The sequence below is a fragment of the Anas platyrhynchos genome, chromosome 3, assembly GCF_047663525.1.
Source record: "Anas platyrhynchos isolate ZD024472 breed Pekin duck chromosome 3, IASCAAS_PekinDuck_T2T, whole genome shotgun sequence".
Classification (NCBI taxonomy): Eukaryota; Metazoa; Chordata; class Aves; order Anseriformes; family Anatidae; genus Anas; species Anas platyrhynchos.
Genome location: NC_092589.1, coordinates 20,942,501 through 20,952,192, shown reverse-complemented (window position 1 = coordinate 20,952,192; position 9,692 = coordinate 20,942,501). Strand labels below are relative to the sequence as shown.

Genomic DNA, 9,692 nt, shown 5'->3' with positions numbered 1-9,692 from the left:
AGATTAGTTATATACAGTGCTATGATTATGCAGCTCAAAAAGGAAGCGATCCAGGAAAGAGGGATAGATTGCAATAAAAAGAATAGAGAATGGAACGTGGGCAAAGACAAGAACTTTCTAGCTCAGGGTGGCTACATTGGCTAGGCCTGAGGCCGTGTATACCTCAGACATAGCATGTCTGGTGCCGGGAGTTACTCCTTGTCTGATAGACTGTTGCAAAATAACATTCATTATCTTAACCAGTGCTGGAGGTAGGACACCGGATTAGATAAATCATTATATCCATTTTGCAAGAGGGCTGGCATTTTCATTAATAAATAATTCTAAGGGGGAGAGAAAACCTGCAGAGGACTACAATCCTAGATACAGCCTGGCCACAGCAGAGAGGTTCCAGTGATTCCCTTTTCGATACAGGGCAACATCAACTTTTGGAAAGAAATATAAACAATGGCAATGAGCTTGTAATTTATATTTTATTTTGCACAAGCTTGCATATATACTGCACATACATTCAGTTTAGAGAAGATGGAAGGCACACAAGGCAATTGAACTACTGTATCTTTTAAGTGGTACAAAGCAAAAAGGTAAAAGTCTGGAGAGTATACAAAAGCTTTAAACACACAAAATAAAATCCACCCCCCCAAAAACATTTTTCCTGTGTTTATCTTAAATTTAGTAGCTGCCAAGCTAGAATTGTAACTTCTTTTTTTTTCAATCAATTGTCTACTGCACCTTTTTTATTTTTTTCAAACAGACAGGGGAGTCTTATTGTTTTATCTTGTCATCAATTAATATTACAGTACATCCTTGGTAATACAAAATTGTACACCTTCATCAAATAAATTAGGATAAATTAAACCAATAAATTATGCAAAGTCTTCAGAACAATAGACAACAACAAAAAAATCCACAGTTGAAATTGCCTCTAGCTAAAAAATAAAATAAAAAAAAATCAAAAATTGACTTTATCAGTTCAATTATTGTACTATCTTCAAATTAAAGGGTCTTTATTACAAAAAAAGAGCTTAATAATGCTATTTACAACATATTGCTAAATAATATAAAGGCAGTGTTTTGTCACTTTTGTAACTATATACATATGAGTAATGGCTGGGACAATATCAGTTTAAACCTTAACCTTTGACTCTTCTGGGCAGCATTTAAACCAACCTAAAGAGGCTTTTTTTTCTTTTTTTTTTCTTTTTTTTCCTTCTTTTTCAGTTTCTGACTCTTACATGTTACATGGTAATGAGATGGTTATCGTGTTTGTCTAATATTTCACTTGAGTGGTACACTTAATGCAGAAAGGATGGATTTTAGAGAAAAATGTAAGCTCGCTGTTTCTTCTAGAGATTTGTTTCTACATATCCCAGTATATTTGTGCATTTGGAAGGTGGCTGCTTCGGGAGAGAGAGGTGACTGTGGCTCAGATGAAAAGACTAAATAAAGTCATAGTGCCACCACCTTTCGTAGACTAAAAAGGATATTCCTAAGAAGATACAAAGGTTAAATACCAGTTTTCATCCCAGCTCTAAATATGAGCATTTTTAGCTTCAGTTTATAGATGGTTTACAACCAACAGTTCTACAGAAAACGAAATTGCATTTCCTTCAACAGAACATTTAAGTGCAATACAGTAACTGCTTACTCATATAAACCAGTTACATTCCTTAAGGGGAGCTTTTTGAAAACAATGCGTATTGGAATTTTCAAACACATAGTTGGTACCAGAAGGAAACATTTGCACTATCAACACCAATGATTACTATATAATACACATGGCAAATATAGTTTTTGCTTTCACTTCTCATGTACAGTGCTCGTTTTTGGGGGTTTTGTAAACCACTTTCCATTTTTATATATATATATATCTTTCTGTATATATATATATGTATAATCTTTCAATGCTGCTGGTGAAAATCCTATCTTTAAAGCCACAAAATCTTCACCTTTATTTCTTAATTAATATCAACCTGTGGAAAAAAACATTTTTCTATTAACTGACTTCCTATACATAGAAAAAAATTCTGCAATTTTACAGAAACTGTATTACCCATTCCCTTGACATCTGATGAAAGAGACTTAACTTTTAAAAGTAGAGAGCTGGATTTTCAAGAATGCTTTCAACTATCTATACAGTTACTGTAGTGTTTCTTATAAATTCAACAGATGTTTTCAGAATGTAGTTATTAAAATCTTATGTCTTTACGCAAGAACAGCCTTAAGGTTGAATATTTACATTGCTTTATAAAAGTTCCCCTCGGTTTTCAATGTTCACCCACATACCTGGTACAGTAACAAAGATTCTGCAAACTTAAAACACTTTAATTAAATAATACTCAGAGGCACAAAGCAAACCTCAGGAATACATGGGTGAACACTTGCTTAAATAATTACTACATTCTAACATCTTCCACGTGTTTACCATTAAATGTGAAACGTTCCCATTAAACAACCAGAGATACAGTAAGAATTAAATGTTTTGTAGTTTCAAATAGAACATTCTTTTCACAAAACATAACAAATGTCTAAAATAGGTTCTTAATCTAGATAGGAAAAAGGTAAGCTTTTCACTTCATACGCATATTTTGTGTGTGTGTGTGTTTCTGTGTATATATACATACATACACACATTCTGTGTGACTACATATGTATATGTATATGCACATATGTCACGTATGAAATATTGCTTCTATACTACTTTTCATCAGGCTAAGAAAACACAAGATTTGCACCACAGTTACAAAAAATTGGCTTCTACAAGAATTTTCAAAACTTGAATGCTGCTCAAACAATTGAGAAAAAATAATTTGCGTTATCAAACTGTTCTAAAAATTCTCTTCTTCAAAAACGTATTCTCCTGCTTTTTTTTTTTTTTAATTTTTAAAAAGACACAAAATATGCATAGCTATCAACAGTATGTCAAACAGCCGGAAAAAAAAAAATTAGTGTTTATTGCAGCTGTAGTAATTGAAAAATAAAGTTTAAAAGATGAAAATTGTAAGCCACAGAAGGCACAAGAACAATTGTACTTGTGGGGGAAAAACTGGTATTTTGAAGGATTTTTTTTATCCTTCCGCTGGTGCATTTAAGGTCTAGACTATAGGCACAGACTATAACCTCAAGTTTATATGCAGAAATAAATTTGAATTAGCAGTAAATGAATGGCAACATGGGATTTCTACATGGAATTTGAAATTCTTTCCCTATGTAAGCTTCTCATTACAATAAAAGTAGCCTCCTGCCTTTTAGCCATTTTAGTGAAATAGTATTGAGATCATTTGAAAAAAAAAACTTTTCTGCTTACAATTTAGTAGGAGCTATGCCATGTATTTGTAATTTTAGGTGTGTTGGGAGGCACAAAGGCAATATGGCTATAAAATGCAGAAAAATCACATAACTGAAATGATCAAATTATCTTGTGTTCCTTTTTCAGACCAAGGAGGTTTTGTTTTTCTTTTAAGATGAAATTTCTACTCTTAATTCCTATGCCTCATTTACTATTGAGATTATGCTACTTATAAATAAATAAATAAATGCAACAACATCAAGTGTTGAGTACACAATTTCACTTATTTAGATTATGTGAATCACATTGCAGCCAAATAATAATAATAATATTAATATTAATAATAATAATAATAAACAACATAATAAAAGTAACGGTAAAATCACAGATCAAGATGGTAGCTAGTAGTATGTCCACATAGTATGACTAAAGTATGGCTTTGCTTTCTTACGTCCAAGGTGACAATGCAGTGTTATATTTTGTATCTGATGGTATGCCAATGATGAACTTGCTGTATTAAAACTTGAGCATTTTATGCCACTTCTTCCCATAAATCAAAAAGAAAAAAAAAGTGCATGAACACAATTTTCATCCTTTCTTACTCAGAATTCACTGGAGTTACATCTTTATGAAGTGTAATGTTTACCAAATCATGCACACACACACAAAAATAAAACAAAAACAAAAGCAAAAAAAAAAAAAAAGGAAAAAGGAAGAAAACTAAAGAAAACAAAACACAAGAAAAGAAAGAAAAAGACACATCCTGTCTACTGTGAGGATACGTACAGTATTAGGTACTCTCAGGGAGTCTAAGATCAAGAAGATTTGTTTTGCTTTTAATGCATAGTGAAAATGTTGGCACTTCATCCCATGCTATTGTCTGCATTGCCTATACTCCACAGATACTGCCAGTGCTTGAAAATACTGACAGGGAATCGTAGGATTGTGCTGTTTAATTTGAAGTCAGCAGGTTTTTAAGGCTTTCTGCTGACAATAATTGCTTTCATACATTTCTGTCTATCAGCAGTATTTGTAAATGAAGTGAAATTGCAATGATCAGGTCAGCTCTTTAGTCACATGGGTAAACTTTCACTCTCCAAAGTCAAAATGGTAATTTTAAAATAAAGAAATAAGATATCAATATCCTCGATGGTCTAAATACAATTCTCAGCTAATTAGGAACTTCCTCTAGACTCGGACTGAATTATGTAGGGGAAAATACTATTGACGATAACAATAAATTCTTACTGCATCTGTACAAAAGACGACAGAGAAAATGACAAATACAATAGCAAAGAGTGCTATAGCATATTCAACCTTCCCCCAAACTTTTGGAGACAATACCTTTCTGAAAACGTGAGACAAGGAGAGCCATTGAAGAAAGCACAAGAACTAGCAGCTAGCTTTCTTTCCGTGTGCTGACATATCGTGGTATAGCATTCAGGCGAATCCAGATCCATCACGGATTTTACACTGTAGCTCAGATTTTGGTCAAGACTAGCTCCAGCTTCAGAGGACAAGTGCAGCACATTGCTCAAATAGATTTTTGTTTTGTTTTGTTTTAAGCTGCACTTACAGTAATTTAAAAAATCCAATTTGGCTATCTGAACCCTGCATAGCCAGGAGGACACTGTGATTTTTGTATATGCTTGATTAGATTTTTATGAAAATGTAATTTTTATTCTTCTGATTAGGAAAAGACTAATTATATTTTACAGCTACAAACAAGTCTTTTTTTTTTTTTCCTCAGCACTGTGAGGTGAAGATGCTTTCTTCTACTATATGTAAGATCATTCAAAAAGTGCTTTTTAGGACAGATGTCAAATACAGACAGAAAACTTTGTATACTGGAAAGGGGATTTCTGGGGGCAGAATGGACTAAAAAAGAATAAATTTAGGGACTGATGCCACTTGAAGTAAGACCAAGACATGGCAATTTATTACACTGCAGGTTTCATTTTTACTCTATGGAGAGTGAAATGCTTCCGTTTTATTAAGCTGACCATATTCTAAAATTAGTGTGGTTGATACAATATTGTGCATGAATTACTGGCCTCACCCTGCAAGAATGGTATTTGATTTGTGCAAATGTCCCTTGCTGCAATTTAGAAAAACAAAAACCTGGCATGTTGATTACTGGTGCAGGGTATTTATCATTTCTGTAAGGGAAAGCATGAAGAATAGGGTTTGCTTTTTCGGTACCACTTCTCGGAGTGAGTACCTAAAATTGATGTTGTAGCTTTTTGAAGTATGAAACAAAATCTAGTTATTGGTTTAAAAGTATATAAAATAAAAAATAAAAAGAAGCTCCAAGCTCATGAAGTGACTCCACAGAGTTCAGACCTTTAGCAGTATAAACATAATATAAACTTCATTGTCTGTAGTATTGTGCCATGACATTAGTCTCACTAAGACAAAATGCCACTTTGCAGCAAGCAATAAATCTGACAAAGCGTTTTTAAACATAATGCCCTAACTTGCTAAGACAGACTTTTACACGCTTCCAAACTCTTCTCCCTGAAAATTAACCCCATTTATTCTCCAAATGTTAAGGGTCTTGGGCAAAAGTAAACCGAAGGCTGAAGTAAAATAACCATCCCCTTGGAACTGAACAAAAACTCAAATCCAGAAGGGATCACAGTCTAATTTCATATACATATATATGTATGTGATACACATATATATGAAATTAAAATAGAGACACACATGACTTGGGCATCAGAAGGGGACTGCTACTTTCATACATTCATAAATAGCTGCTGAACTCTCTACTCATGAAGAAGCTCTTGTAGGCAGTTTGGGGATTTGAAAATCTCAGGGACCTCACTGTCCAGCTTACAGATGACCTTGTATATGGCCTTCTTCCAGGAAGGATCAACATCTTTGCCTGCGATAATGGCATTGAAAAACTCCCGTAACGTGATCTGAGCCACTTCCAGGAATCTCTCTGGAACCTGCTGATACAAGGAGACAATGGCATTAATACAGTTTTCAATTTCAAGTCTCTGGTTCTTCAAAGGAAACTGAGCTAAGTTCTTTCTTTCAGAAAGGGGCTTACATAGCACCTGCATTTTCTAAATGTGGCAGCCTTCTATTCTCTTATGCAAAGCTGTTATATATAGTAGTATAGCAATAACTTTTATAACATGTGTTAGAGATCTTTGTGAAGTCTACTGACAGAATGTAGGTAACAAAATGTTACTGTCTGAGTTTGGAGAGTGGGGATTTATAGGATATAATTAGCAGGAGGGGAAACAAACACAATTGTCTTTAAGGAGAGAAATCCCTGTCTGATATTTTACCCATGCATTTATGACTATGTTCTCCACTCTGCGTGGGGACTAATACATGTCATGCATGCCTAGAAAACTGTCTGTACCTTCGTGCTTAACTTTGGTCACAGCCAGTGCTGCAAGCTACCAAAGAAATAGGATATCTCTGAATGTTGTTTGTAGTTGAAAAACAAGTAAGCAAACAAGCTTTCCACAAATGGTTTGGTTCTGTGGCTGCTGTGCATGAGACTCTTGTAAGATGAAGAAAAAAAAAAAAAGCCACCATGGTCTTCCCTTCTTTTTCAGAAGGCTACAAACAAAATCCCAACCCCTTCACTGGATGCACTGTGCTCCAAGTGACGTTACTCATTTTTCACTATGGAGTTGCTTCTCTCCTTGTCAATACAAAGATGCTTTCATCATAGATTAGTCATAAGGGGAGAAATTAGGTGTGTCAAACTCATCTGGGTTTTCTACATGTCACTGTCATCCCACAGGTGAGCCAAACGGCTGCTAGCAGGGGCACACCACTTAGAAGCCCCTAAACAACGAGTGAATGTTAAAAAACACAGTTGACTCCAAACTTTGGTAATTTGCCCTAAATAGTTGTCTCAGACATCAGCACCACCATCTTACCCTCTTCCTTAAACGACTTGAAAGCCATCACCACAACAAACTGCAGGTCAGTCGCAATGTTGAGGTCATCTCCATAAGGGTATTGTTTTCCATTTTTATCACGGAAATATGGCTTCACTGCGCTAGAACTGCTAATGCACGGCCGGCCACTGGCCAGCACACTTATAATAGTAAGCACTACCCCAGTGCTATTATTTGCCCATGCTGGGTACACCTGGCAAGAGCAATGCTCTGACCTGCAGTAGGGTCCACTCCAACTGTCCCCGTGGCCAACACAGGCCTGGGCAGATCTCACTCAGTTACTGGATGCATATCACATTGCCAGATCAGTGCCTGCACCTGGGCTTTTGTTCTTCTGCCTTTAGAAGCCACTTCCAGAAAACTTGTCTGGAAATGTTTATGTTTAGCTTGATACTATAAGGCTCTGGGGCCTAGCTCACCTCCCGCCGGTGGGGAAATGCTAGCAGCTTGCTAGCCACGTTCTGCCACCGGGTAAGCATGAGATCAGCTCCCCTGACATCAGCTGACCGAGTCTGTTTCCTGAAGCCCGTGGAAGCTCTCTGTGTACCTCCAAGAGCGAAATCTGGCTCCACGTGTTTTCTTTGTTCCCAAAGACAAGCTGTGGAAATTTTTCATAGGCCGCACAGAAAGAAACACTCGCACAGACATTTCGTTACAGCAGTAATTAGGAGGGAAGAAAATAACTATTACCTTTCACTTATTCCAGCTCACAGAAATAACTTAAAGCTGCACAATACCACTCTGTAGCTTGCGTACTTGTGAATACATTTACCAAAGACACCCCACTTGCCTCATTCTTGCACTGGTATAAAAACGATACTCTCTGCTGTTCATGCACTTCCAACCACTGTTCTCATACTATTCATGACGTTTGGTATTGCTTGGAGCCAACCAAAGGGAAGGGGGTCATTGACTACATAAAGCTAGAAAGCAAGAAATATTGAGCAGATAACCACCTTTTTGTTGTATAACTTCTACCTGTGCATATGAAAGTTTTCTAGACAGGGGATGCTGCTTTGTCATGGAGCAAGAAGTGCAAAATCCCTGAGCCACCAGCTTCCAGGCCTCCCACCCATTTCGAGACACAAAGGCTTTCTTTTAGGCTAGAAGCCAGCTCTTACGGTCTGACTCCATTGCACCTGAGTCGCATCTGAGGGTTGGGCCCCTCCAGACCCGCTACACCAGGCTGCAGTGAGCAGCTCGCAGACACTGCAGTGACTGAAGCCCCGTGGGGGCTTGGAAGAGCCCTGCTCATACTGCTGAGCTCCCAAAGATCTTCCCTACTCCTGAGGCACTAGAGCCATTCATGAGTCTTTCCTTTTGGGATGTTATTAGCATTTTTTCATGTCAGACTGGATTACACACATTACTTTGCATGTTGTAATGTGAATAGCACTGTGATTAATCCCCACAGGATCGTACATCGGCCAACATTTTTCCTTTCTAGAAAGAATAACTGCACAGTGCATTTTTCTATTTCTTTTTCTTTCTTTTTTCTTTCTTTCTTTCTTTCTTTTTTTTTGGAGGAAAATATTAGTGAAGTCCAGAGACTGAAAATAAATATTTAACTGGATGGGTAGTTAGATTTTTCAGTGGGCAATTAATCAGTCAGCCATGTTAATTATGCATCTGGGGGTAGCATTTCCCTGACCCTAAGTGATGGCGACCTATTCAGCGCATCTTTACACCTAACTGACTGAACATCTCTGAAGTAGGAACATCTGCAGAAAATGCTTCAGTGACAAATAAACTCCATCTACGTTTCTTTTAATAGAATGAACAATCCCTAGTATGAACCCAGGGCATTTTCTTAGCATCAGGTGGCAGCAATCAATCAAAGAATCGTACTGTACATGCACCAGGAGGAGAGGCAGTGAGGACTGCTAACGGGGAGGCTAGGTGGGTTTCAGATTGAAGCCTCCCCATCAGACTGATTTAGAGAGAAATCACACTTTGTCACACACAAAGGTATCAATACAACTTAGCTTTGCTGCCAAGGGAGAAGTCACAGGCCACACTTTCGGCAGGCTCTACCAGCCTCAGGGCAGTGATGCTGATTTACACCTGGTATGCACCCAGCCCGTACCTCCTGCCGCAGTCCAGCAGCCACCACAGTGCCCCTTCCCAAGCCTTGGCCATGTCAACTCAGCCCCTTCGCCAATGAAAACTGCAAGCGAATTAAAGCTCTCGTTCGCTCTGGTCTATTTGTGCTGGTTTAACTATTGACATGTTCCTTGGCTTGAGCAACAAACCTGAGCTATTTGCTCCTGGGTCTACGTGTGCAACCACCATGCCGAACAGTCTGGAGTAGGACTGTGGGGGAGTGCCTTGTTAAAAATACTCAGCACAAACTATTTCTATAGGAGTAAAAGTACAGTTCCGGTGGCTCAAAAGTTGGAGCCCAGTCAGACCTTGCTTACACTTCTTTCATACAGAAGCACGTGCAGTTGCAGTAAGCAATATGCTTTAAAATA

At 37.5% G+C, this 9,692-nt stretch overlaps 1 protein-coding gene across 5 annotated transcripts in view; it reads right to left on the bottom strand.

The window, feature by feature from the left end:
- Positions 1–454: 454 nt before the first annotated feature.
- Positions 455–9,692, bottom strand: part of PROX1 (prospero homeobox 1) — a 48,693-nt gene continuing 39,455 nt past the window's right edge. For 4 of the 5 annotated variants that reach the window (XM_027453717.3, XM_072035506.1, XM_072035507.1 and 1 more), the window contains exon 5: positions 455–6,246. In XM_027453717.3, coding sequence (XP_027309518.1) covers positions 6,058–6,246 — 189 coding nt within the window. In that variant the 3' untranslated portion in view covers positions 455–6,057. The remainder of the gene's footprint in view (positions 6,247–9,692) is intronic. The other variant, XM_027453720.3, reaches the window with a different exon arrangement.